The sequence below is a fragment of the Syngnathus acus genome, chromosome 4, assembly GCF_901709675.1.
Source record: "Syngnathus acus chromosome 4, fSynAcu1.2, whole genome shotgun sequence".
NCBI classification, from domain to species: domain Eukaryota; kingdom Metazoa; phylum Chordata; class Actinopteri; order Syngnathiformes; family Syngnathidae; genus Syngnathus; species Syngnathus acus.
In genome coordinates this window covers 837,153-862,985 of record NC_051090.1, presented here as the reverse complement: position 1 = coordinate 862,985, position 25,833 = coordinate 837,153, and the positions used below count along the sequence as shown (strand labels likewise).

General features: G+C 42.2%; 2 protein-coding genes and 1 long non-coding RNA gene across 4 annotated transcripts; 1 reads left to right on the top strand and 2 right to left on the bottom strand.

Annotated features, from left to right (window-relative positions):
- Window positions 1-408: 408 nt before the first annotated feature.
- alg6 (ALG6 alpha-1,3-glucosyltransferase) lies at window positions 409-10,955 on the bottom strand. The gene is made up of 14 exons (XM_037250194.1): window positions 10,787-10,955; window positions 10,518-10,602; window positions 10,130-10,219; window positions 9,896-9,984; window positions 9,742-9,824; window positions 9,330-9,394; window positions 8,883-9,068; window positions 8,292-8,427; window positions 6,567-6,652; window positions 5,429-5,513; window positions 5,187-5,257; window positions 4,481-4,549; window positions 3,254-3,434; window positions 409-805 (listed from the first exon to the last, which is right to left on the bottom strand). Exons 1-14 carry the CDS (start codon window positions 10,866-10,868, stop codon window positions 611-613), a joined length of 1,503 nt encoding a protein of 500 aa, XP_037106089.1. The 5' UTR covers window positions 10,869-10,955; the 3' UTR covers window positions 409-610.
- Window positions 10,956-14,364: 3,409 nt separating this feature from the next.
- Window positions 14,365-16,403, bottom strand: foxd3 (forkhead box D3). Its single transcript, XM_037250243.1, has one exon. It carries the CDS (start codon window positions 15,954-15,956, stop codon window positions 14,766-14,768), a length of 1,191 nt encoding a protein of 396 aa, XP_037106138.1. The 5' UTR covers window positions 15,957-16,403; the 3' UTR covers window positions 14,365-14,765.
- A 58-nt stretch (window positions 16,404-16,461) lies between these two features.
- LOC119122068 lies at window positions 16,462-18,652 on the top strand. Of its 2 annotated transcripts, XR_005097799.1 has the most exons (3): window positions 16,462-16,764; window positions 17,007-17,197; window positions 18,504-18,652. It is a non-coding gene; the product is annotated as an uncharacterized LOC119122068 (long non-coding RNA). The 2 variants fall into 2 exon arrangements; XR_005097798.1 differs by having other exon boundaries at window positions 16,464-16,764; window positions 17,007-18,652.
- Window positions 18,653-25,833: the final 7,181 nt, after the last annotated feature.

The following is a 25,833-nucleotide window of genomic DNA, read 5'->3' as shown; positions in this document are numbered from 1 at the left end:
TGGCGTGGCCCTTTATTGGCCGCTGGCGGAGAGCCTCCTCCGTCCGATGCTCCGGCACCTCTCTCTGACCTGCTAACATTTATAGTTGTAATGGGTTTTTTTTATGCCCATGTCATTAACTCCGAGAAAGATTGGAGAGTGAAATTGCATGTAGCGCTTTTCTGTGGTATTTCAACTTTATAGCATTATGCTGGGATATGTCACCTTCCATCATCTGCTTTAAGGGCCTGTCCTGCTTTGCTGCAAAAACTGCCCGTCTCGTCAGGTGGCCTATTGTGCTATCAACAACTCCAAATCGTTTTTATTATTTAGTAACAACACGCGTCGTCATTTGTGTCCGATTGTTGGCTATGAATTCCTGATATAATTGCTTGAAATTGTATAACTTAATACGCTAATACATTTCAGTTGATAGTTTTAGTTTATTTTCTGATTAAAATACATTTGTACAAAACTTTTATGGTACGTAAAAAAAATATGCAATGGAAAAATAGAAAAACAGACCATTCAGCGAATGACTTGTACAGCTGAGGTCTTTTCTTGTGTTTAGTGATCACAAAAACAATGCAGATCAATTATGTGCACAATTTAAAGGGGGCATAGAATGGACTTATTTGTTCTTCTGGGCTTTCTTGCTTGGCAATTCACTAAACTGGATGACATTGAAGTAGAGAAATGTTCCCAAAAAATGAACAAAAGAAAAAGTCGACACTAGCACAGGAAACAAGTCCGGCAAATGCGGCGGTGGAGAGAGAGCAACGCTTGCGATGCTCAAACAGGCCATGGTGAAGATGCTGATGTAGAACTGGAAGGCAAAGAGAGGCCTTGTCATTGGTAACAGAAAAGATGAGGGGGGGGCAAAATCTAAACATAATCAAGGACAAATAGATAAATACATAATCCTACTGCACGGAGATTAATATCATTTACAAATAACTAAACTGATGTTTGGGTACGAATTTAGGCTCTCTAGAACTCAGCCAGAATGACTGCAGGCATTTCAGTCACCAGCAAGCTCCAGGAAAATTGTTTCTACCAAGACCATTCATTATAAAGGCCACTTTACTCTTGGAAACAGAATGTCAGACTAGATAGAAAGCCCTGATCTCATCTTGTGGCTTTTGCTCTCCTACGCATCGGGTCTCAGACTAGAAACTGCTGCAAGAAAAAGGAAGTACTCTGAAATTTCCTGGAGTTCTGTGTAAATTGCTCGCAAAATGTGACCGGATCTTAATTTAAGTCACGACAACAAACAAACAGTGTGCCTACAGTACTACCACACAAACCTTTTTCTGTTTTAATTGAACACTCCATGTAAATATTCACACAGTGCAGGAAGAGAAAAGTAGGTCAACCCCGAAGCTAAGGACTTCAAGAGTATAGTTAGTCAACCTACAGCCACCTTAATGTGACCAGAATGGAGTTGCTGGTTAAAGCGGCCATGCCCATCCACAATTGTCTTTTTAACTTGCATTAAGGTGAAAACAGTCACAAAAGTATTGATAAAAGCTTTGGTGTTCATCGATTGTCAAAAACAGGGTCAGAAAATGGGGAAGGTTTAGCACTGGCTTCGTTGACATGGACACATACATCAGAGCTAAAATTATCATGGGATGCACTGTTTTCATGGACACTAAAAATATTGATCTGATTTGTGCGTTCATGCGTCACGCTTTCCGGCGGAACAAAACATTTTGATATGCGCAGATTGACAAAATATATGGAGTTCTCTTTATACTGCGGTGACGTAACCCAAACTTGGTAGGCAAGCCAGAACGTTCTCTGTCACATTAATGCAATTTAGTCATGAAGTCAGAATTACAGGAGAAAACTTTTGGTCCATAAATTGTTGTCATTGTGAACTGAGGATCCTTTGTGTAAGTCAACAAGGTTTGTTTTAAATTGAAACATTCCTGACTTAGTCCATGACAGGATATCTCCTTGATTATTTCTGGATATCCCTTCAGAAGCTTTCTGACATTTAATCACCACCACAAAAGTTTATGTGATGTTCCCAAGAAGAAAGTATTACCAAATAGATAAATAAATAAAGAAACAAAGAAAGAAAGAAAACCATAAGCAAAAAAAAAAAAAAAAAAAAAGAAGGCCCGGCACCTCAGGCTAAAAAATAACTGTTGTAATGTGACTATGATTTATCAAAGCAAGTAATTCAATTTACCACCAGAGATGCGAACAGCTGATGGTGAGAGTGAGATCACTTGTGTGTCTATTTAAGCTTTATGACCCCAAGATAAATCAGTGAATAGGATCGAGGAAACACCCCGTGCCCGCCCGCGCCGAACCTATGAAACCCTATCACCGTCACCGGTGCTCGCTATTTATGCTGCTTGTGTAAATAAATATATCTAGGCAAACGTGTGTTAATGACATACGCTATAAAAAGACACCTTCACTTCATCTCTTGACACTCTACCACGGTGGCTTTTTTTGCGACGGGCTTGGCCCTCCCTGCAGACTCTACGGAAACGTATATAAAGCATTCATGATTCTCGCAGAACTTTGCATTCCCTGAAAAGCATTGACATATAATCTTTCTTTATAAACATATCTGCTCATTGCGAGACTAATTGTATTCGCTGCGCATCAGCAATTCATTATGGCGAGCTACTTACTGGATGACATTAAGTTCATCTTTCATTTCTGCGTTCCTCTATGTGGATCTCATTCACAACTTTGATAGAGCCTTTAGTTTGAAGCCAGCATTTTTCCATGTGAGCCTGAATATTGGAATTTATGGCGGGCAGGGCTGTTGCCCAGATGTCTTACACGCACGCTTACATTATTCCAACAACAAGTAGCGCCGAATATTTTTGCTCAGATTTCATTCAACAGGTGGAACAAGGAACACAGCAGGTAATGACGGATCTGTAAAGACTGATGGATCGATCAGATAATAATAATAAAGCGATGAAACACTCTTCCGATGTGGTGTCTTGTTCCAAATAATGCTTTACTGTGTGTATCAGATCCATCTGGAGAGGAAAGCTAAAATGTGGTTCCCTAATCTTCTATTCCTGTTTTGATATCCTATCTCCAGTAAATGTTTTCACCCAAAATGATTTGGCCTCACTGTTTTTGGAAGAAAGTGAACTCTATCCATTCAACAAGGCCGTTTTGTTTTCGAGTGGCCCGTCACGTGCCCCTCTAAAGTAACAAGCAGATTACAACTAGCTTGTTTAAGATAAACCGATTTGAATCTTCTCTTGTTATAGCACCATCAGGTGACACTAACCTTCCATCTGACAATCTGAGCCAGATCCATTCTGGGTAGGAATACCAAGAGCTTTCGGTAGGCACCCAGCGCAAGCTCTTGCTCCAGGGCTGACGGTAAGTTGGTGCCGAAGAAGAGGAAGGCTAGCCAAGTCACGACGTACGGCACCAGAAGACCGTCCTTCAGAAACAGAGGCAGCATGCTGTGCGGCCAGACACGGGACAGAAGAAAGAGAGAAAAAAAAAACATCTTTATGTACAGCCAATACTTGTCAAACGATATGTCACAAATGAAGTTCACAAATATATTTGCAGAGTGCAGAGCAACAGTACATAGCCAATGTTCGCACTGGCATTTTGTTCCCGGGAGCAGTAACTGTGACAGTCATACAAAGCTTAACTTGGTTTAGCCGCTGACCATGGGCAAGAACAACAGTTGACTCATAGTAAATGGCACAACACCCCAACTATCAAAAAGCCCTCAATTCTCAGCCACTCATGCTTTTTCTCTCTCTCTGCAAAGGCCCCATTCAACAGCGAAACATTTTAGAAGCACATAATCAGTTTCAACATTCTGCATTCATTCGGCCAATTATGCAAACAAAAGATGTATGTTTGAGATAATAGAGCCTGGAGAGGATGCGCATTATATCCATGTCAGACTGTACTGAGAAAGCGGAGAATGACCTTCTGTCCCTATACAATGCGCACTTGGACAGCAGGCATTCTGACTATGTAGGCTAATCCCCTTGTATCCTTATCCTAAAGCACACACACACACACAAGAATTACAGCTGCCGGAAGAATTGAACAACAGCTGGTGAAAGTTGAGGAAGCACCTGAAACACCACCACCACCACTTGCCTTTCCAAAAGCGCTCCTCACCTTAACCCCAACGACTCACTGACATTTTAAAGACTGCCATTTGCCATTTGATAGTTATCAGATTCGAGACGAGAAAAGCACGGCCGAATAACAGTTAAACCGTGGGTGAAAATCCAATGACTGATGACTTTGTACTAGGTCATTACACAACTTTGGCAACTTTAGCCATGAATGATATCACTTGATTATTGTTACGGTGTCTTATTCTAAGAAACATTTACATTCTGGCCAATCGGTGTCCTTGATTCACGGTTTAGAGTTTTGCTTTTGGGGGAGCCGATGACACATCATTTCTATCTTAATGGAGCATTAAGCATAGAACACATCGCACAGAATACGTTTAGAAAGCCACAGTTGGCTTTACCTAAATGTAGAAACTTGCAGGAACCAAACGGACATGAGTGGAAGGTCGTTGAGGAAGAGACACACGGGCCTAGAAGAGATAAGAGGCACGTCTTTGTCATGAAGATGATCATACAAGATCCACTTGAACCGGTCACTCCTCAAACAGCGGAAAAGATTTGACATCATAATTACTCGCTGGGTCTTCTCGTGGAATCGACCATCAGGACGGACGGGCAATATCTTGACACGACTTTACACTGTGGAATAAATCGCTGTCGTACGCTGTGAAGGAGGCCCTTTCCAGCGCTCCCATAATTACAGTCGCTGCTCTTTGCCGATCCTGTTACAGTTCAATAATTGATCCTGCGCAAACAAGGCCAGAGCTGTTGCGTTCCATTCTTTCCTAATCCCTGGACACGCATTACTGATTGATTTATGGGGACAGGTGTTAGATAGAACTCAATAGTTAATAAAGCAACAATCTACTCTAATCTAGATTAATACAAGATCCCAGATCAAGGAACCGAATCCGCTGCTCTCAAACACCCTCTACCTTTATTTAGTGCTCATGAAATGCATACGTTTGCTTTGTCTTTATAACAATATTAAATCAAGACTTTTTTTTTTTTTTTTTTTAGGACACTAGAATCTAAGAACATCACTACCTTGCCGTCATTTCTTCTTAGATGTCGTTTTTAGAAACGGATCTTTTTTGCTGTACTTACAAGGATGCCAAGAGAATGGACTTCTCATGTACTTGATAGGAGAAAAGGAAGAACCCCAATGATGAGTTGACCTAAAAGGGAAACCAATTATTCGACTTAAATTAATGCCAACAACAATTAGACTTGTATCAATGAGATGAGAATAAAAATGCATTGAAGCAAATCTTACACCATTCACATTAGACGCGACGGGTAAACAAAATGAAATGATAATTTGTGCCTTAACTGCTGCTCCTGCTCACCAAGGCCAGTTTAAAGTGCCAGAATGTAGGTTTTCTCAACACTCTGATACATGATGGTAGGACTGCCAGGACAGTGCAGGCCAAACTGGAATAAAAGAGAGACACACAAAAATTCAGGTGAGCTGACTTATGCAGGCTTCTGAAAAGAAAAATGAGCACTGGATAGAAAAGCAGCTTACATCCAGATCAAAAGCAGAAGAACACATGCATAAGATCTTATATAAGCACCGTATAGTGTAGCAATCAAATTGACTACAACTGGACACACATTCAAGTGTGAATAGGATTAGGACAATATTTACTACCGTGTGTGCAAACACAATCAGATTGAGACGGTGTGACATTCGGCGGAACATTCGCATTTGTTGACGACAAGACCACCATTTGAACACGTTCCATCCAAATGGAAGTTCTGGCTATGTAGAAGAACCAAAACATTGTCCCCAGGGGACCATTAGTTTAACCCTTCAATTGTCACCGTCGGAGGAGGGACACAGCAGAGGAGAGGAGAGGGATTAGCTGTTAGCACGTGTTGAGAGGTCACAACAACATTGTGTTTGCACAATCAATTGTGCGCCAGGCAGCCATGGCGGAACTCAAGCAAGTCTCATGTAAGGCTTCCAGAAGGACACCGATACCATTCAGTCTATGCACACCAACCAACGCAGAAGCATTTAGCAAGTGCTTTTTATTTTTGTTGAAAATCACTCCAGTTAAAGAAGTGATCCCAGGACTTAGCAGCCTGGCAAAAACATACTCATGCAGCAAACATAGGACTCCTAAATTTAGACTGATAGGATATTCAAGTGTTATATCAACTGCTTCCTCCCAGCTCAGCTTTTGTTCAAAATAGCAATTCAAAAAAAGCTCCCATTGTATTATAGATCCAATTTTACAGTTTGAGGTTGGATAACCTTGGTTTTGCTGTGTAGAAATATCACAGGCCTCACACAAGCAACCAAAGCTCGTCACCACATTTCTAAAAACAGCTTTGACTTCATGTTCAGAAGGTCCTCACAAGATGTTTCTACCCCTCTAGAACACAGTATTTACACCCTTGAGCAGGCTGTTTACCCACTGCTTCAAACAACAACGGCAGCAAATATGAAGTTTTCTTTCCAATGGATGAGGAGATTACCTGAGGTAGAGTTGGACGTCATCAGACAGAATGGATTTGATCTTGATCAGGATGTTCAAGCTGCACCATGTGTTGGCCACCTTATCCTGTCCACATGCACACTTGGTTAAATAAGAAGTGATGACATGCAAACTCATCCTCGTCGTACATGTCGGAAGCGAAACACTTAACACGTGCAAAACACTTAACACGTGCATTAAAGCATGTCGCAAGCATTTATTGTTGTAGGTTTGCTGCGTACTATTTGGAGGCACGCCGCTAGGTTTGCACTTAGAACTCGGATTTCCAACTAATGTTGAGTCATTTCTTGGAGCATTCCTGGGAGACAGGACAGATCTGAGGTGTGGCGATACAAGGTCAAAGGTCAGACTATAATCATTCGTATAACCTAGATTCCAGACCTAAGTGAAAAGTGTGCTCAAAGTTGTCATGTTTGGCGGGACTAGATATCTATTGACTTCTTGCCACTTTTGTCAGGCTAGAGAGATTCTTCAAGTATTTGCGCTGCCACTGTGCACCGCAATGACGTCACCAAAAACAGAGAGCATATAACTAGATCAGCTTCATCACTTGTGTGGTCTCGGGCCATGACTAGAAATGCGATTTCTGGCCTATTTGCGTCTGTCGTCCTTGTACAGCTGCTCACGGCACAGCTGTGCGGACCCTCGTGTTAGCCCTGTCAGCATTGGGCTGTCCGATGTTCTGCTCGATCAACTGCACCGCTCTTTTTACCCCTGTCAGTCGTCTCACTCCAAATAACCACCGTGGGAATGTTCTTGAATGCCACCTAAAGGCAACACAGGAACGCCGGAGGGGGCAATTGCAAACGGGGAGGGAGAAAGTGAGTGGTGTGGCACTGTCACCTAGAAGCTATGTTAGAATTTCACAGGGAGAAGCATTTGGTGCCATTTTTGTGAGCAGGGGAGGGGGGGGGGGGGGGCAATCTGAGACGAAAGAATGTAGTTCAGAGGGTAAACTTACAAGTGCTCACACCCAGTAGTCGCCACTAGCGCCAGTCACCTCCCCTCCCCAAAGTACGTATATGCTTCTGCTCACAAGTAGTTGAAGGCAGCGTGCCCCAGCACAACAGGCAGCTGGCACCTTGAGCGCTTATTGAACAAAAAATTGCAAACTCTTTATGAGCACATTATTTGTCAAGGGCCAATCCCTAGACGAAGCTGTAGAGGGGTCTTTCATGAACACCTCCGTATTTATTTCAATACTGGCGAATGTAGTCAATGCGCTTTGTCGAGCATTCATAAGTAGTGCTCCAACGCAATAAGACCATTAAGTCTGGATCATTCAGGTTCCATCCCTTGCCTTGTGGCAGAGTTGAACAGATCCCCTGACCTTTGCAACATTTGATTCCTCTCATCTTTTGGCAGCAAAGCACTTGAAAATATGTGCCGCTTGAAAGCGCTTCGAAGGCACTATGAGGTTTTGCTTGACCTAGATGAAAAACCACATTTTGCTACACATTTGTTAGCATGTCCATGAAATTAGCACATCAATTCCTTGGTATTGAAATGTCATTCCCCGGAAAATGTCTGATGGTGACTAATCCCTGAATCAATTCAATAGATCAATTTTCATCTCCTGCTTATTTCTCTGAATAACCTACCACAGTTGCAAGCCACAATTCCTAGACAAGTGTACAAATGTTTTCTTGAAATAACGATTAGATCTCAAACATTTTTCTTCTTGCTTTCCTTTCGACTACTGTACCTCAAACAGGCCTCGAGCCACGGGAAAGATTCTCCTGAGCACCTGCAAGGTCTGAGCGGGATCAGAGAGGAAGGGCAACCAGCAGAGAGCAAACGTCACCAAGACTGTAGCGGCGACTCGCCACAACATAAACAACCTGCGTTAAGAGGATGACAAAAAAAAAGATACGATGATATCCCAGCAATTGTTTACAGCAATTTCCCCAAATCAAAATGTTCATTCGCCAGAACCTCGGTTCGGGGAGATGACCTCATTTTGTTTTTTTGGGGGGGGGGGGGGGGGGGGGAGTGCAATGAAAGCTGCTGCACATCCAGGCATAGCTGAAGAGTTTGGGCATAGCTAGAGTGTCATCTGGACATATCTTCCCACCAACCCTTCTAATCCGGCTCTCCGTTTGCTTGAAATGCCCTTGGAACATTGTTACTAGATAAATAGACAAAAGTAACAGCATCCTAGCTGAGTCATTCTCTGGTGCTCCAGTTGAATGTGCCTTCTTTCCAAGGTTGAAACAATATGATGGCTAAATTAGAATTGGCTAAACTGGGATTGCTGTAGTTGTACACCAAAGATCAAAGTTAGGGTTACACTCACCCTTGCCCCGTGATGCCCATTTTGAAACACTTTCCCAGGAGGTAGCAGAAGAAGGGTAGAGCGTGGTAGAGCTCCATCTGTTTGTAGTTGAGGGCCAGGGTGAAGGCCATTGAGCCCAGTCCATCCCAACCCAGTCCCAGAGCCAGGACAGCCCACAGGGCAAAGCCCAGGCTCACTGCATTGTACCTCGCCACTGTTAAGCGTAATCAATGGAAACAGAGTGTTCTCACAAGTCAAAAAACGGGTTTGATGTATTGCTGACTCGATGAAAACATTTTGTCAGCTACATTTTATTCTGCTCCAGGAAAAAAGCATCCACCACATGCAGAAAAAACGTACACGCTTGAAATAACTTGTTGTAAATTGGTATGACAACGAAGCAGCACTGTAAAGCTTTGTCATTATGTCAATAAAATAACACACTGACATCATATAAAGAAAGGATACTGGAAATGTCCATAGTCAATAAGAATTAGCCCTGGATACATCAGAAAGCAGAGCAGAGTGCAAATCTGAGCAGGGGGGGAGGGGGGTGGGGTGGGGGAAAGGTTATTTTAATTGTATTTTTTACACACCACACAGAAAAGCAGATGATGTGATTGGATGATGAATGACACTGTAAACTGGATTTTCTGTATACTGTTATTCAGATGTCTTAAGATGATCAGATATATTGTTGTTTGTTGTCTTCGAACTTAACACCGTTGTTACTTGTCATTCCCACCAACGGACACTCTAACTGTACTATTACAATACATTGCAGTAAGGGCCAATAAAAAGAGTGCACTGATCAATGTTTTACGCTATCTTTAGGTGGAGATGATATTTCAGTAAATGCCACTAGAACATCATGTCTCACCTTTCTCTTAATAGTTCCATTATTCAGCCATAAACAATATAATATAACAGCAGGGATGTATATGAGGACATCTGCAACAAGGACTGCAACAAAGAAACAAAGGCAGAACTTTAAATAGTGCTGGTGACTGCACATGGTGGATTTATTCCCGTACCTGTTGTTCTCATAAATAACTTGTGCGTTGTACTTTCATAACCTCTGGATTTGTGAAGCTGCACCCATTCAGGATTTATTATCTTGGCACTGCAACGTCAAAGAAATTATTTGTTGTTGGATATGTGGAAGGGTGGGGACATCAAAACCAACTCAAATTGGAATAAATGCTCAATTCAAATGTTTTACTGAAGTCTCGTCATGAGAGTGTTTGCATTCATCACAAGTTACTTACATATGAGCACAGATCAGGCTGTGGTAGGCAGTCAGAGGAGGATAGTCGAGACCCCAGTAATTCAAGTCATTGTCCGTGGTGTTTAAGTACCTGGAGAAGGACGACAACCAAAAAGAATCTTCTGCAGTAACATTAAAAGCTCATATTACATTCGATATTTTGAAATGCATACTCTCAAATATGATCAACCTCACTTGATGTTAATAGTAAAAAGGATGAAGCATGACAAAAACGGCATATCTGGTCGGTAAATCATTTGGATATCTTGCAAGTTGAATACCAAGACAAGTAAAAGAGGAGATGTTACACATTGCAAGCCATACAACCACGTACAGCAATGTCGTGTGCCCAAATGCGATTTTTTTTACAAGGCGTCTAATATACTGACCATTCATGCACTGGAAGATTGTAGGTCATTTCTTGCCAGTGCCTCTGTGCTTCATAGTCGCCAAACATCGGTGCTTTTCCTGCACCTTGAAACACATGCAAGTTGTAGGGAATGAGAAATGGACCAGTTAAAAAATGATTCCGTTTCAAACACAAGGTATTACACGCAACATTGGTTGTGGGTTTCATTTCAATAGACTTTCTGGACTTCCGAGCATGATGGTTTTGCAACATTATAGGCGCGATGCAAATATATAATAGGTTTCCTACCAGAATAGGAATTTAAGGACACTCCCCATCTCACAACAACGCCGAGTAAAAAACATATTGAAACGAGACACCAAGTCTGCATAACTGTCAAGAGATAGAGGTGGCTTTTGTGAAGTTACAAAATGGCAAGCAGCTCTTCATTGACAATGTTTACTGTGCGTACATTTCCTGTACACGTCATCATTTACACGTTCTCATTGGTCGATGACTACTGACGTTGCAGTCCAAACGATTGAGACATTCAGGTACCCTGAGAACATCGGACTTTTTACCTTCAGCTATTAGATGGCCTGACGGATATTTTCCTAGGATGTTATGGCATAACTACCATTGCACTGTCCGTTTTTCTTTGCTTAGAAATGTTTTATACTTTATCAAATCAATTTTATACATTATAAAATCAGTTTGGAGAGTGGCACGATGGACTACACATTGTGGAATCAGTTTGGAAGTGTGAATGAGTGGTTGACACATCTGCCTCACAGTTCTGAGGTTACTCATTCGAAGCCTGTCCCTCTTTCTGTGCAGTGTGTGTTGTCCCGGTGCTTGCTAGGTTAAACTCCAGATACTCCAGCTTCCTCCCACATAATAAACCTGTGTCTAAGTTAATTGAAAACTGTTAATTGACTATCGGCATGAATGGTTATTTGTCCCTGTTAATGGCTGGTGATTAGTTAAGGTGCACTCCGCCTCTTGCCCAGTAAAACGAATTGGAAGAAAGAAGACACATTTTGTATGATGTAGTCATGTATTGCACATTCATTCATATTATAACTGTATATGGGAAGTTCATACAATAAGAAGAACCATAATGGATGTAACATTTGAACAACAACCAAGGACATCAATCTGTATGCATCATATTGGATGGATGCATGCATGCACAGTTCACCTATGGGATTTGTCACGCAACAAGACCTGCACCAATTATACGTCATCACAAGCTGCGCGTGTCAAATATCTTGTCGTTTTTGCTAGTCTGAATACAGATATGGAAATATGAAGGGCTGCCTCGCTTTTACACTCCCCTCAGCGTGTAAATCTCAGCCCACAGGCATGATCTCCTCTGTGACCTTTTCCTCTGTTGACACCAACCTACCCAAGGTGTTGGGGCAGACATGTTCCTTGTGGTTCTGGCATCAATTATGTATAAATAATAATAACCTTGGACAACTGCTGATTTGCAATGACACTTTCATTACAAAGCGAGCAGCCAATAACTCACTGATAGCCATTAGTTATTAATGCCTGGCCACATCAGCTTTACTTTGTCATTTATTGCTTCATCTTGATGCCTTTTTAAATATTCAGTAACTGCTGTACCTACATTTACTGTCTGTGGCTTCCTCCCTGGTGAAGGCATTGCTTGTGGTGTGGAAGATGACCTAGTTATTGAGGAGGACTTTTCCAGTGGCACTGTGTTGACTAGAGGACGAAAACACCCTGTTCAGACAACAAATCACATTTGAAGACATTATTCACTTGACAAAATCCAACTTTCTCTTACAAATATATGTTTATGTAAGTTAATTTTATGCTTCATACCTGTTTTGTCACTCATGAATAAATCAATCAATCAATCAATAAATACATAAATAAATAAATCAATCAATAAATAAATAAACTGAGCCAGCATTTGTTTGGCAGTAGATTGTATTTTTAATATCCCACATACAGTAAGTTGGTCATTTGGGTTAGAGGTTGAAGGGTATACTGTATATTTTATTATGAGATCATTCTGGTCTACTTTTATATCAAAGCAAGAGTAAACTGAGACTAAAGGAAAGGCCCCAATGCTGATTGTAGGTTAAAATTAAAGTCTGTGTTTTATTTTTATTTTTATTTTTACTCGTCTTCCCGATACCATTAATTCATTTTACTTATTGTCCTCGGGGTCAGGGAACGCTAAAGTCTTAAAGCCTCGACTGATCACCGTTCAATTTGAAGCCTGGCGCATAAAGATTGACGCATCAAAATATGATATAATGACACTTTTCCCTGATATGCCTCAAGTCTTAAAGTTCAGCCATGAGGTCGGTGGATCGAAAAAATAGAGCATCTAACACCCGTGCCAATATTTTGTTATGTGCACTGCCATGAAGATCCTGTGGAGTTGCTGCAAACGAGACGATGGAAATTTGACAAAGTGTGTTTGCACCTTGAGTTGCATTTGCTTCCCATGTTTTTCTATGAATTCTGCAAGTTGTTGAAAGAATGACAAAGCCTGTCGGCAGTCAGAACTGTGGGAACGACACGCTCGGCTTTTCTCCACCTGCTGTGCACAAGCAAGTGCAGCTGCACAGCTCAATATAGACTCTACTGTTTACTTTTTAAATGAGCATGCGTGTCAGCACTTTATATTGTAGCCCAAAATATTGTCAGGATTAAAAAAACAAAAATATACGTCAATTTGAAATTTTAAATTTGTTCCCGTCATGAAGACAAAATGTAAAGTTCTCAAGTGAGTGGAGTGTTTTTTCTTCATCACAGGTGGATCGTCTCGAAGTAAACGTCGCACATACTGTACTGTATGAGTGAAAATGCAACAGTCACGGGAGCGGGATTCGCTCCGAGGACCAACCTGGATCTCTTTCTCTCACACCTCCGGTAACGAACGTGCACATAGACGATGAAAAAACCAACCTCACACAAACCTTCCGTTTTCAACATATACTCCTTTCCTCCTTTCATAAAATTGCCAAAGAGTTTCTTCAAAACCGTTTGTGTCATTGTGCCCCGAAAATCCCAATCTCTTTTCTAAAATTATTAAACTATGATCGATAACATATTAGCCTATTTACAATGAGGTTCTAAAATACTCCAACAATTATTAATTATTATTGTTATTATTATTATTACGATTATTATTATTATTGTACCGTTTTTTTTTTCCATTTCGTTTTTAATATTAGAAATACCATCGGGGCATTTGAGAAGGCTTTTGCATAATCACCTTCTTCGGTGTCTGACTGTGAAGTGAAGCAGCGAGAGGCTCCTTTCTCTTTCTTTCCCATGGGGATCGGATAAATATAGAGTGCAGTGCACACACGCGCGAGCCGGTGCCCCCCACGCACACACTCACCATTTGCTGTTTGTGTAAAAGTGATTAGCCAGACACAACTGCGAAACTGTTGAAACTGTGATCTGTGAGGAAGTCGAGCCACCGAATCTTGTAAAAGGACACCGGCAGTGATGTCATATTAAAAGGTCTCAGTCCAAATGAAATCACTAAAGCCAGTAAAGCGAATGTTCTGTCTAAAAATTCGAAATCCAATGTAAAAGTGTCGTCCTTGTGGTTAGTTGTATTATGTGGCAATTTAGGCAATTTAATAACAGATTGTGAAGGTTTGCATTGTATTGCATTTGATATAGTTTGATCAATTATGTTTTGCACCTGTTTTTAATTGTGGTGGATTTTAGATGCAAAAGAACAACATTTTTTTAGACATATTCAAATTCAATGCATTTTTTAAATTCAAATTTTAAATTAAAATGTTCTGCTCTAGAATGTTGCTTTACCTACTGATTTTTTAATTTCCTACAAGTGCATATGGAAAGTTAGTAATAAAATAGATCAATTGTATTCGAATTATTAATCTGATTTATTTACAAATAAAGCCAATGTACACCACAAGATAGCTAAGTAGAATTACACATACTGTTTTTTTTCCTTCATAATAAACAGACTATTTCAGAGCGTTTGTGTAAATTTTCCACATTCTTCATCCAGTACAAAAAAAATGTAAACTTATCATCACAGATCTGTAACGAAACCCCAAAAAGACAGAAAAGGTCAAATGATTCTTTAAAAAAAAAAAAAAACAACCAAACAAAGAAAGAAATATTTACAAATATTACCTGTACAGAAATATTTCCTTTTTCTTTTTTGTTTCTGTCTGCGTGTGAACAGTCTACAGTGAGCCATTGTCCAGTGCTGCCTATTACACGTCTCATTATAAAAATATATTTATGGTAAGAGTCACTGTGAGGGCCATTTGGACACCGTGGCCGTAGTGGCTGAGGGTAAAACGTGTCCGGAAAGAATGCTGGAAGGTATGCTGCTGAGGATCGGGGCGACGGCGGCGGAGGTCCGGCTCAGAGAAAGCGACTGGGCGCTCAGCAGGGCGGACTGAACGGTGACGGGAGGCCGCAGGAATGCCTGAGCGGAGCCCGCCACCGTGGACGAAGACGAGCTGGAGACCCCGATAATGTTCTCTATGCTGAACGAGGGTCTGCTGGACGGTTCCGACTTGATCATGGACGCCGTGCTCAAACTGCTGAGCTGCAGTTGCAAGCCCGGGCTGAGCTGCGCGTTGAAGGCTTTGCGGTTCAACTCCGCCGAGGAGAGTAAAGGGACACCCGGGGGCAGCATGGGCCCCACGGGAGGGATGTAGGGGTATTGCAAAGCCGCGGGGTGGGTATAGGCGGCCGGGTGGATGCCGTAGTGCCTCCCATAGGGGCCAGCCAGCCCGTATGCCCCGAAACTTTGCATCATCAGAGCAGTCTGGTCCCTGAGCACGTCCGGCTGAACCCTCTTGAACCTTTTCCTCCTCCTGAGGAAGCTGCCGTTGTCAAACATGTCCTCCGAAGCCGGGTCCAAGGTCCAGTAGTTGCCCTTGCCGGGGTTGCCGGGCTCCCGGGGGATCTTGACGAAGCAGTCGTTGAGCGACAAGTTGTGGCGGATGGAGTTTTGCCACGCCGGGAACTTCTCTCGGTAGTAGGGGAAGCGGTTGCTGATGAACTCACAGATGCCGCTCAGGGTGAGTTTCTTCTGCGGGCTCTGGAGGATGGCCATGGTGATGAGCGCGATGTACGAGTACGGCGGTTTCACCAAACTACTTTTGGGCTTCTGGAGCGCACCTCCCGGCGTGGCGCTCGGCTCCTCTCCCTTCCCGGCGCCGCCGCCGCTCTCCCCTTCTCCGACGCTCTCGCAGCACGGACTCGCGCCGCCGGATCTCATCTCCTCTTTGTCCACCTCAATGTCATCGTCATCATCATCATCATCGCGGAGGTCGTGCAGGATGCCCCGGCCGGGACTGTCGCAGTCGCTGTCCCGCTCCATGCACTCATCGTCCCCCTCGCCCACCACGTCGATGTCCACGTCCTCGGTTGTGAGTACCGTCTGGCCGGACATGTCGTTGGCTCTTTCGCTGCCTCCAGACAGGGTCATCTCACGGCTTACTTACAGTTCTTTTCTTTTCCAAAAAGGGGGGGAGAAGAAAAAAAAAGAAGAAGAAAAGTCTCGGAGCCAAAACAAGCGGTGGTGCGAAGGTAAGGTCAGAGCAGTGCGCCCGCGCACACACACCGATCTGTGTTGACTTTGTGCTGGCCCCTGTCAGGAGATCGGATGTCTCTCCAATGACTTTCAAGAGGCAGACGGAGAGAAACTTCTTCCAGTCTGATGTGCAGGTTGCGTGGAGACGGGGCAACTTAATTGTGCCTTGCCGCGTCCGTGCGTCCGTGCGTCCGCGCGTCCCTCACTTCTGTCCCGTTTGGAGCCGCACAAAGTCGAGATGTCACATGCTTTTAAAGGTCGGAGCTTTTAAAAGAGACTCTGATAGATTGCCCCCACCGCCACCGCCACCGCCACCGGCACCGGGACCAGCACATCAACCTCCACCTCCACCATGCAAGCCCACCCAGTATATGATAAGGGGCCGGCCACGTGGTCGGGTGACGCCATCACGCCCCCTCTCTCTTCCTGCCTGCAGCCTGCTGTTAAACCATGCAAACTGGAGTTGTTTCATGGATTTGTCAACAAAGGGACATCAGCAGTGCTGCTTTCCGCTCTTTTCTGTATTCGCTCGTCATAGGCCATTTAGCGGCGCCCACGCGGGTGAGGAGAAGGAAGATGAGGAGGAGAGAGAAAATTGCTCTGCGTGATTGAACGATCTGGCGCAAATGATCACGAACGCGTGAACACGATTAACTTTTGCAAATGTGACGAAAGCCGCAGAATGCAATCGACTACGGTTAAGGTTGGATCCTTATTATTAGCACCTTTTAAATGTGAAATGTGCTTGCATCATCATCATCGCTATTATTATGAATTACTATTATTATTATTATTATTATTATTATTATTATTATTATTATTATTATTATTGCTGCATGCGTAATATATATAACACATATTCGCACCTGCACCATGTTTTCTTTTTTCTTTTGCGGCCGGGCCGCAAATGCAAAACGTCAAATTCAGGTCTATTTATTCCTGCAGGATTAGCCGAGGGTGGGAAGAATATTGAGCAGCAGCAGCAGCAGCAGCAGCAATGAATGAAGAGAATAACGAATTTCCGAAGAGTTTTGAAGAGGTGTTAACGACTCCGATCATTGCATGTATTTACATTTGAAAACAGAAGGAAATGCAGCAGCGGGAGAATGCAGAGACCATCATTCAGACACATGAAGGTGAGCTGCGTGAGAACACGGAGGCAAAAACGGCCTTGAGCTTGACGGCAAACCTTCAAAGGACTAATATTTATCATTAAATGCACTCAATTGTTTTTCGTGACTCCGTGTATAATGTAATTTAACAGGCTTCCATTGAAGGCCGTTTCGTCGGTTAATGAAAATATCAATAATCATCACAAGTCAATTGATAGAGAAAAAAGCGCACATTGTAAAAGTGAAAGGCACGACAATTTCCTATAGTCCTGTAATATTGGTAAACGGCATTTTGTTTTTCTAAAAAAATATTACTAAGAAAATAAATATTTAACAGTATCCTTTTTCACGGTAATTTTGGTTTATTGTGATTGAATGCATCGTGAGAATATGCAATTGTATTTTCATATATTTTCGCTGGTTTTATTTTTTCCTTTCATTTTCCCCGAACGTTCAGCGCATGCATGCAAGAAGGCAGGCAGGCAGGCAGGCAGTCAGGCAGGCAGGCGCAATGCCTCGCCGCTGCATGACACCTCTGTTCATGGGATAAAAGTGGGATTAATGAATGAATAAAACGCTGTCATTAATAAGGCTCGCTGGGGTCAGAGGAGAGAAACCTGTGTCTTCCAATTAAACCTCTCCGGTGTTAATCTTTGGCCGACCTGTGTGATCCGAGAGAGCGTCAATACGAACTACTTAGCAGCAAGCAGTCAACTATTGAGCAGGATTCATTTCAAGAAAACACCCAGGTGTCATATTTCTGGTTGCTATATTGCAGATTATTTACGGTGATATCAATTGCGTGCACTGCTTACGAATCGGTCAATTGCAGGGATAGCAATTGTGTAATTCGTTTTCCTCTTTGTTGCATAGGTGCACGTCGGACTCCTTTACAATAATAATAATAATAAAATAATAATAATAAAATAATAATAATAATAATAAAAGCTGAGTTGCAATGTAGTGTAAAAAGTGTCTGACTTGCAGCACAGGCGTCCTTCCTGTGATCTTTTGAAGCCTCATAAATCCGCTCTTACACCGCCGCGCGGTTTGTTAATGAAATGATTTAAGCACGTATGCACGCGGTTTAGCGCGACCAAACCTTTTAGTATAATAAGACAGTGTGTTTGTGTGCGCGCGTGTGTCTGTGCGCGTGTGCGTGCACGCGTGTGCGGCTCTGCTGCTGCTGCTGCTGCTGGTGGTGGTGGTGGTGGTGGAGTACAGGTGATGGAGAGGAAACGTCATGCGATCACTGCCAACTATATACTGCAAGGTCACCGAACTAATAATTGTGATCATAATAACGCGATGCTCTGTTGATTTCCGACAGGAGAGTTCCCCCTCTTCTCCCACACACTAACCCTCCCTCGCTTCCACTTTAGAGGGTTCAAAGGTCAGGGTCACTTCCAAAAGGTACCTTAATGTACGAAAATGTGCAATGACACATGAAATAAATGAATAAATAATACATCAACTTGCCTCTGTGTGTTCTAACACATTTTTCACTAAAGTTCTAGTGTAACAATATGGCGTCATTATTTTCTGTCCACCACGAATCAGGAGTCACTTGCCAAGGCATGATGCTTCAGACAAGCCAGCTGCACAAAAAAAAAAAAAAAAACAATGTTCAATGAAACATTGCAACGGTTTATTTGATAGACTAACGCCCTTTTTTCTATGTACTTCCCAATACAAAATAAATGCATGCGTCTTGTTTTAAATTGGAATTTTACGCAAATGAAATGAATTTAATTCGCAAGTTTGTTTGAGTTGAGAGACATGGAATTTTATTGTACGGGTAATGAGTCAAGATGAACAAAAAACGCAATTAAATAAATCGAACATTGTTTTGATGATAAACTATTAAGTTTTCCATTCATGGTTATTTGAATGCGTCAGGTACATGACATGAGCACTCAGCCGTTGTGCCACTTTTTTTTTTTTTAATCCACATCCCATTTTCACCCCCTCACTCTATCAGCCTGCAAGTTTCTGTCAAACAACATGATGGAGGCTATTTTTTAACCGTCCCCGTGTGTGCGTGTGTCTGTCGGTCAATGCGTGCGCGCATGCACAGAGACGCTCCAGATTTTTCCCCATAGCCTATTAAAATGGTTTGCAATGAATCAGCATACTAATAAATCAACAATCAAAGGTTTTGTGAATTTTGCACATTTTCATTTATTAAGCCCGTTTTGTCCAACAGATGTCAGCAGGTAACGGGCGAGATGCATTCATCGGGCTTTTAGAGTGTCGGCCTTGAACGACTCTGACGTCTTCTCCAATTCGGATATGAAAATATGCACTAAGCAATAAGATGCACTTTTATAGGTAGTCTAATCATTTAAATTTAGGAAACATGAAATCAGACACCAAACAGGACTTTGTTTTTAGACCAAATTAAGAAGTATGTGGGGGAGCGGGGGCTTTATTATAATATCCAAGAATGATGTAATAAATTTGAACAGAACAAAACAAAACAAAAGCTTCGGTTTCACTGATTGCCCGAACGAAGGAAAAAAATCGAAAAAGTTGCATTAAACGCGCAGGCACTGGTGGGAAAATGACACCTTCAACTAAATGCAAGCCGATTAACATGGCAATGCGCACTTGTTAAGTACTTGCACTTTGTAGGCTTTTTTGTCATTCAGATAAAGCTGACACGCAGCGTGCTGTGGATGTGATTCCGGCAGTCAACAGTGCAAATGAGCCTTAAGCGCGGTGTCTAAACACATGCAGACCCGTTTAACATTGAGGGAATAAAAAGCGAGCAGTAACGTGTTCATTCTGCTTGCAAGGGTGCCTAAAAAAACAGTAACAGTGAACTGGTGCTTCAATAATATGTCAAATGAGAGCATGTGCACAGTAAAATACCTATTATTATTATTATTATTATTATTATTATTATTATTATTATTGTTATTATTGTTATTATTATTATTAATACAAACAAATGCAAAAATAACGAGATAAAAACTCCAACCCCACCCAGACGCTGCATGGCCGATATTTTCCAATTTGTAAATTGTCATGGTGTTCACGTGCACTGAACCCCATCCACAGTGACCCCTGCACCTCATATCTATCCCCTTGCCTAATATCTCACAAAATTAGCATCGGCATGCAAGCCACTCTGTTGTGCGAAATCTGTTCAACTCATCATTGGGATTATTTTCCTCTTTTTGAAGCCACTGAATAAGAAAAAAAGATCCTTACGTTTTTATTTTGAACCGACAAAGCTATGGATTCAGACTTTATGATCCTCCATCGTTGAAAAGCAAAAACATCTCATTTTCTTCTTGTCTTATTGGCTTTCTGAAATGAGCCCTTGTTGTGTTATCACAGTCGGAAAGTGCACATCATCAAAATCATGATGCTGCCTGTTGAAATTAAGCATTGCACCTTTAAATGGTCAATTAAGGGAGCTTAAGTGGACTCAACACAAGCAGTGATTCCATTCAGGTGGTACAATTGACTGCACTTCTCAAGTTCTCTGTCCAGGAGAAAAAAAAAAAAACAGGGCGAGTGCTTGCAGTATCAGACGACCTGTCATCAAATTGAGAAAACAATCTAGAAAGTCTTAACTTCAGTTTCCAAGACCTCATGTCACATTACCATTATAAACAAGACAATGACGATTGTATGTATTGAAAGATTTGCTTCAATTTTGGAGTTTGAATTCCGAATGGCGTGTCCTGCCCTTCCACCTGTGCTGGAAGTCCAAAGTCAGGCACACAAGCATCAATAATTCACATTCCCCCAAGATTCCTGTTTAAAGATGCGATCAATGGCTTTTATTCATGATCACGTGTATGTCTTCTAGGTATAAGCTCTTTGTCATTAAGCAATAATTCTCCTGTCCACACTCCCTCATTACTCCAGTGCTTCACGCTTTTACAAAGGCCTCAGGGCCATAAATACTAATGAAATGTCTTTGCTTAATTTGATTTTGCTGGTACACTTTGCAGTTATGACTGAACTTTCCCATGAGAGAGGCTGATTGAACACTTTCAAGTCCTTATGGAAGCAGAAAAACATTCCAAAGAGCCATGGAGATCATTTCCATAATTGGCAGCCTAATGACCCTCCGTGACAGTAAAAAGATCTCTTGTTAATTCCATTTCTGTCGCTGACATTCAAGAGATTCCCATCTTGCGTGTTGGAGGGTTCACAAGATAACAAGTGTACATTTTTTCCCCCTCCCCTTCCAGTCAGTGAGAAAGAGCAGCCCGATTCAGTGCTGGACCCGGGATGCAGCTTTCCCTCTGCCATCTTGGCCCAAAGTTGGATCATTTATCGTCTGGGGTGGGGGAGATGATAAAGATGGAGCTTTCAGGCAATCCATTTTCATGCAGCCTTTTGAATGGCGAGATAGGAATGAAGTACGGACTCATTAAAAAGATCACGAGTCCCCCCTCGCGTGTCAGAACCAGAAGCTAAATAAGAAGTTTGGGGGTCGGGATCACGATTGCAACACACCGAGATTGCTCGCAAAATAAGGCAAAGCCCATTCTTTGGAAAAATTCTGTGGGAGGCGCTTTTAATATGTGACCACACAATGTTTGAAGATGTTCACAATGTGCGCGCACAATTGGAGCCAAGTGGTCATCAAAGGCCCCAAAAGCATCTCGCTTGCATGTTTCAACCAAGGACACGCTCTTGAATGCACTCTATTACATTGTGTCGATTTGCAAGGGGCTAAGAATATAACTAATTGTGGATGAATCATTTCTTGAGAAAATGGGGGGAAAACAGGGTTTGATAGCAGTGGCTCAGTTGACTCACTGCAAACTACTGCGAATGAAGTAGACCGTCGCCCCCCCCTCAAGAAAGAATGGCAGTAGGCGTCTCTGGACTGCACAAAAAGTGATTAAGGACCACAAATTGGGCTATAACGGAAAATCTGCGACTCTGTATTGGCGGATTTGAGGCTCCATACACAATATGCTGCATTGTATTTATATTTTGGAGGCACAAAAACATGTCGTGATCAGCAAGAAAGGACTGGATGGCCACAAAAAGGAGGAAAATGCCCATGAATAAGGAGAGAGGATGTTGGCAATGATCGCAACCCAACTGTACGACAATCCACACTTTGCTTTCTACTCACAGGTACGTAGAGAAGAAAATGGTAAACACATTAGAAAACACACTTGGGAATGACCGCCTTTTGGAAATAAAATGGCTATTTCGTTCAATGAGGATAACGTTAAAGTCATCCGGAATACACTCTATACTTAATGCGGTAAATGACTATTCTAGCTGGTTTTAATGCAATCTCGCCATCGAGGCCCATTTCCAGCAAGCATCCCTCCAGTCTTCTAATGGTCCATTGTGTTTGCTAATTGTGTTAGAAGGCTCATGGATGATTAGAAAAACCTTGAAAACTTTTTTTTTTTATATATATACTGGCGACTCTCTGTATTGGTGCAAGCAAATTAGCAGTAGTACACCTTCAATTTGCCTGTAAGAAACTTGTCCGCTATGTAAAGTCAAAGTTAACTGTCTGAGAGTCACCACTTGTATTTACTTTTAACACATGCTTGCTTCCACTCTATGTTGGGGCAAGGTGCCTTTAGAAACCACTGTTGACTGTGAAAACACTTGAAACAGTCCATGAATTGTGAAAATTGGAAAACCTAATCCTACCTCCGTTTGGACTGAGACGAGCATTTGGGATTCTCAGCATCGAGATCCGAAGAAAACATTTTTTTTCCGCACCAGCCTAAGAAAGAATGAGGTCAGTCGTACAATTGAAACAAGTTAACGAATCATCAAAGTGTCACTGGTAATTGTATTTTTTCTCCGTTTTGTTTTTGGCCCTTTAATGTCACAAGAAGCAAATTGTTTCAACAGAACATGTGAGCAGCGACTTGAGAAAGTAGCTCAGAACAACAAATTCAATTAGCGTGATGGAATTCAGCTACAAAACAATCTATACTAGAAATTAGACTTATTGCTGTCAGATGACTGCTGTTACGAGGGGTAATGTGGTTTAGAAAAATCTTACGCCTCCTTTGAACATGATGAAATGTTTACAAAGGAGCTTGATTTGCTACAATCAAATCAAAGAATCTGCTGCTGATTCCGTTTGCACTCCATGGCGGCGGCGGCCGCATCATTGTTGCAAACGTGATTGTCAGTTGCTCAGTTATTATTCATGCAATAATTTGTCTTCTTCTTCTTTCCCCCGGAGGGACGTGTCGTCCTGGGTCAGGTTTTGCCGCGTCCTGCGAGGGGCCTTGAAACTTTTGGAGGCTCACAAAGAGCCCCATTCTCTTGTGTGTTGCTCTTCTTCATCAGCCAGCTCCAGGGTATGGCGGATCTGCTCAAACCCTGCCATTGTCCAGCAAAGTCCCCACATTTCATTTGCCCGGCAAAAGTCATTTCATTCAATTCTCCCACTGGGTTTTCATCTGTGTACTCGCTTTGGAAACACATTTGAGACAAAGCAAGGCTGTCAAAGGAAAATATTGAGGATGTTACGTACATAGTAAAAGTTTTGTAGCGTATGTCATCCCCCCCCCCCCCCCCCCTTTGTGCTCTTTGCCATTCGATTTGTCCATTCAGATTCCTACAGACAGTAATTGTAAGCCATCCGACATTTCTCCCTGGATATGTCATGTTTTGAGCGCCATTAAGAATTCTGGATTTTCCCCATCAGGAATGTCAAGAGGGAGGGAGGGAGGGAGGGAGGTTCGGGATGGGGGTCAACTAAAAGAGCCCTGTATCCACAGCAGACAATTGACAATGAATAATAAAAGGCAAAAATTCAATTTAACCCAACCAGAGGTCCTGTGGATAATTGGTTGGTTCTGTATTGGGCTGGAAGCTTGCCACATGTCAGTTGTTTGATGTGTCTGCGACCATATCTGCATCGTCATCATTGAGCTTATCGTAAGCGTGTCGGTGTTGTTCCAATCCCAAATAAATCTTTTTTGTTAGCCGTGCAAAAACAATTTACGACATGAAATGTCAAATGAAAACATTGAATGATAACATTTGCTTGTTTTGACTCATTTATCAAATATACAAGCACAGATGTCTTGATAACGTCAGCTGCTGTTTGGCACTCTTTCCCTCTGTTGTGATTGTCGAGTCGTTAGTGGTGGAACAAAAGCGGAGTACAATTGCAAAATGAAAGATGTCAGTGAACCCAATCGAATGGTTCCACTTTCAAATGTTCCGTCCATTAATTGACATTTTATGTTGAGCCACAATAATAAACATCAGGTAGATAGAAAAGCTTAAAACTCAAAGCCAACTGAAATCATAGAAATGAACGTAAAGGACGGATCCGAGCTGTTTCCACTCAATGCGACACGGATACTCGCGTGAGTGAGTATCATCGATTCTATCTCGGATGGATCCGCACAGCCCAAAGGGGGCATTTCAAGACTGGATACCGCTCGCTGATGCTTCCCAATGAGATCCCAGCTGCTGAATTAGTTAGCCAAGCAAATCCAAGAGGCCGTTTTGGTGATAGATGGTGAAGTCCAAGAGTGGAGCAGTATCACACGACTGACCGTGAGTTGTTGTCCTCTCATGTCCTGATCATTTGTTACTAATGACTGAATGTCTCTGTTGTCCACCCGCTGGCAGGACCCTATTAAGAGCTTCACCCCGGAGATATGAGTGCCGTGAGAATGAAAGATTGGTGGGCAGGGTGACATTTTTTTCTTCTTTATGTCCTTTTTCTGACAGATCGATGATGTCGGAGGGAAATATTATTTGTACCGTTTCCACAGTTGACATTTTTTTGCCTACCTCTGTGATGCCGTCTCCATTTGGATGAGAAGCAGAAAGCTGAACGTCAGGGAAACAAACATTCTAACGACATGTTGCAATTTGTAAGATATATGACAGAATTTTGTTCAAAACCCCAAACCGATCGACCCAAATGAATGGTTCCAATGGGACCTAATCCCTTATTTAAATGAACGAAATCAACTTTGAAAAATACTGTGATGCTTTTTCACAAATGACCAACGTGAACAGCATGATGTTTTGTTTTCATCAAAGAGTCCGAAACACGTGCAAGTGACACTCATGACTCATTATTGAGACATCATCACGCCATTTCTAAGTGGGGCGAGCGCTCTTCCAATGTGTTCCGTCTCTGTCCTTCATTCTGCCATGAGCATCATCCGATTACGATCGGTAATTGTCTGCTTCTAATGGTCAATTACATTCTTTGATTTGAGACAAAATAGCGGGATGAGACATTTCTTAGCTGAGCTTTCTGTGTTACTTATCTATAAATGGTCGCTCCTTAGCATTGGGTGGCATTTAGGGGGCCTCGATCCCAGGAGAACTGCAGGTCATTTGCATGTTAATGACATGTAGTACCTAGCCTAAGTCAGGTGTATGGCTGAACTCAAGCAATAGACTCCATATAAAATCCTTCTCCTGTCGTGGCAAAGTACTGTGTATGTGTTTATTCATTTATATCTAAAATAAGTTCATCTGAAAGCTGTGTGGTATCGTTTTGATTTCACAAAAATCCCCATACGTGGAATTTAGGGTTGTTGTTGGTGCTAGTGATTGTTATTACTCCCCTTCGTCCAACAGCTTTCCAAAAGAGAAAGAAGAAAGTTGAGTGAATGTTCTATGCAAATGTTTGGCGTATTAGCATACACAGTCGTAATGAAAGCATCATT

Excerpts from the sequence above, each read along its gene's own strand:
- foxd3 (XM_037250243.1), bottom strand. The coding sequence starts at position 15,956 with ATGACCCTGTCTGGAGGCAGCGAAAGAGCCAACGACATGTCCGGCCAG.
- alg6 (XM_037250194.1), bottom strand. The coding sequence starts at position 10,868 with ATGCAGACTTGGTGTCTCGTTTCAATATGTTTTTTACTCGGCGTTGTT. Across the intron at positions 9,395-9,741 it reads ATGGAACTATTAAGAGAAAG|ATTTGCACTCTGCTCTGCTT; the intron begins GTGAGACATGAT and ends CCCCCTGCTCAG. Across the intron at positions 5,258-5,428 it reads GGCACTTTAAACTGGCCTTG|GTCAACTCATCATTGGGGTT; the intron begins GTGAGCAGGAGC and ends TTTCCCTTTTAG.